At 38.8% G+C, this 1,164-nt stretch overlaps 1 protein-coding gene across 1 annotated transcript; it reads right to left on the bottom strand.

Moving 5' to 3' along the window:
- Window positions 1-280: 280 nt before the first annotated feature.
- LOC100807605 (uncharacterized) lies at window positions 281-875 on the bottom strand. Its single transcript, XM_006584324.1, has 2 exons — window positions 537-875; window positions 281-460 (listed from the first exon to the last, which is right to left on the bottom strand). The coding sequence occupies exons 1-2, from the start codon at window positions 873-875 to the stop codon at window positions 281-283; spliced, it is 519 nt and encodes a 172-aa protein (XP_006584387.1).
- Window positions 876-1,164: the final 289 nt, after the last annotated feature.

The raw sequence follows: 1,164 nt of genomic DNA, 5'->3' as shown, positions 1-1,164 counted from the left end.
CTTCATCATGAGACAAAGTATTGTTGATCACTACCAGTTTTGCTTCATTGTCCTCCAAAAATACATACTTGAAGTGCTTTGGGAGGACCTTTAAATCTAATTTGGATTTCTCTGTTGGGAGGTCTTTTTTTAGCTCTTCAAATGGACCTTCCTCTGATGGACTTACTTTTAATCCATCCAACTCCTCCAGACAATTTCTCAAATCTTTGTCTTCCTCCTTTGTGAAGCAATCAGCAACATTTATCAGTGCTCTCTCCAGTGAAGAGTGAGACGTCATACTTTAAACCACCATTGCAACTTCTTGCTCAACTGCTTCCACTTTGAAACATGCCTTGCGATCATTTGGATGCTTTATTGCGTCAAATAAGTTAAAGGTAACCTTATGATCATCAAAACTTATTTCCAAGTTACCATTGCCTATATCAACTACAAATTTGGCTATCAACATTAAAGGGTCAGCCTAAAATTAGTGGAATATCTGCATCCTCTTCAATGTCCATTATAAAAAAATCTATAAGAAATGTGAATTGGCAAACTTTAACTAACACATCTTCAACCACGCCATAAGGTCGTGTGATTGAGTGGTCTGCAAGCTGAAGTGTCATTCTTGTGGGCACAATTTCTAAATTCCCAATTCTTCTGCACATCGAAAGTGGCATCAAATTGATGCTAGCTCCCAAATCAATCAGTGTTTTTCCCACTAACACAGCCCCTATTGAACATGGAATGGTTACACTTCCTAGATCCTTGAACTTTGGTGGTAGAATTCTTTGAATGATAGCACTGCAATTTCCTTCCACCACTATACTTTCATTGTTGATATATTTACCCTTTTTGATGAGGAGATCCTTCAAGAACTTGGTATAAAGTGGCATTTTCTGCAAGGCCTCTCCAAAAGGAATTGTGATCTTCAGCTTCTTGAAAATATCAAGGAAGCGAGCAAAATATCACTCCTTGTCCTTCTTAGATGGCACCAAAGGGTATGGAGCCTCCTTAACTGGGTTGGGGACTACCTCTCTCTTTCTCTCTCTAGCCAATTCACTTTTAGTGTTCCTCTCTCCAGTCTCTTTTCTCTCCACTCCTTCAATCTCTCTCTTTTTATTTTTCTCCTCATTTTCTGCCTCCTCCTTCTCACTTATTTCTCTTTCTTTCATCTGTTCTCCT

Source organism: Glycine max, chromosome 7, assembly GCF_000004515.6.
Source record: "Glycine max cultivar Williams 82 chromosome 7, Glycine_max_v4.0, whole genome shotgun sequence".
NCBI lineage: Eukaryota > Viridiplantae > Streptophyta > Magnoliopsida > Fabales > Fabaceae > Glycine > Glycine max.
This window is presented reverse-complemented; position numbering and strand designations above follow the sequence as displayed.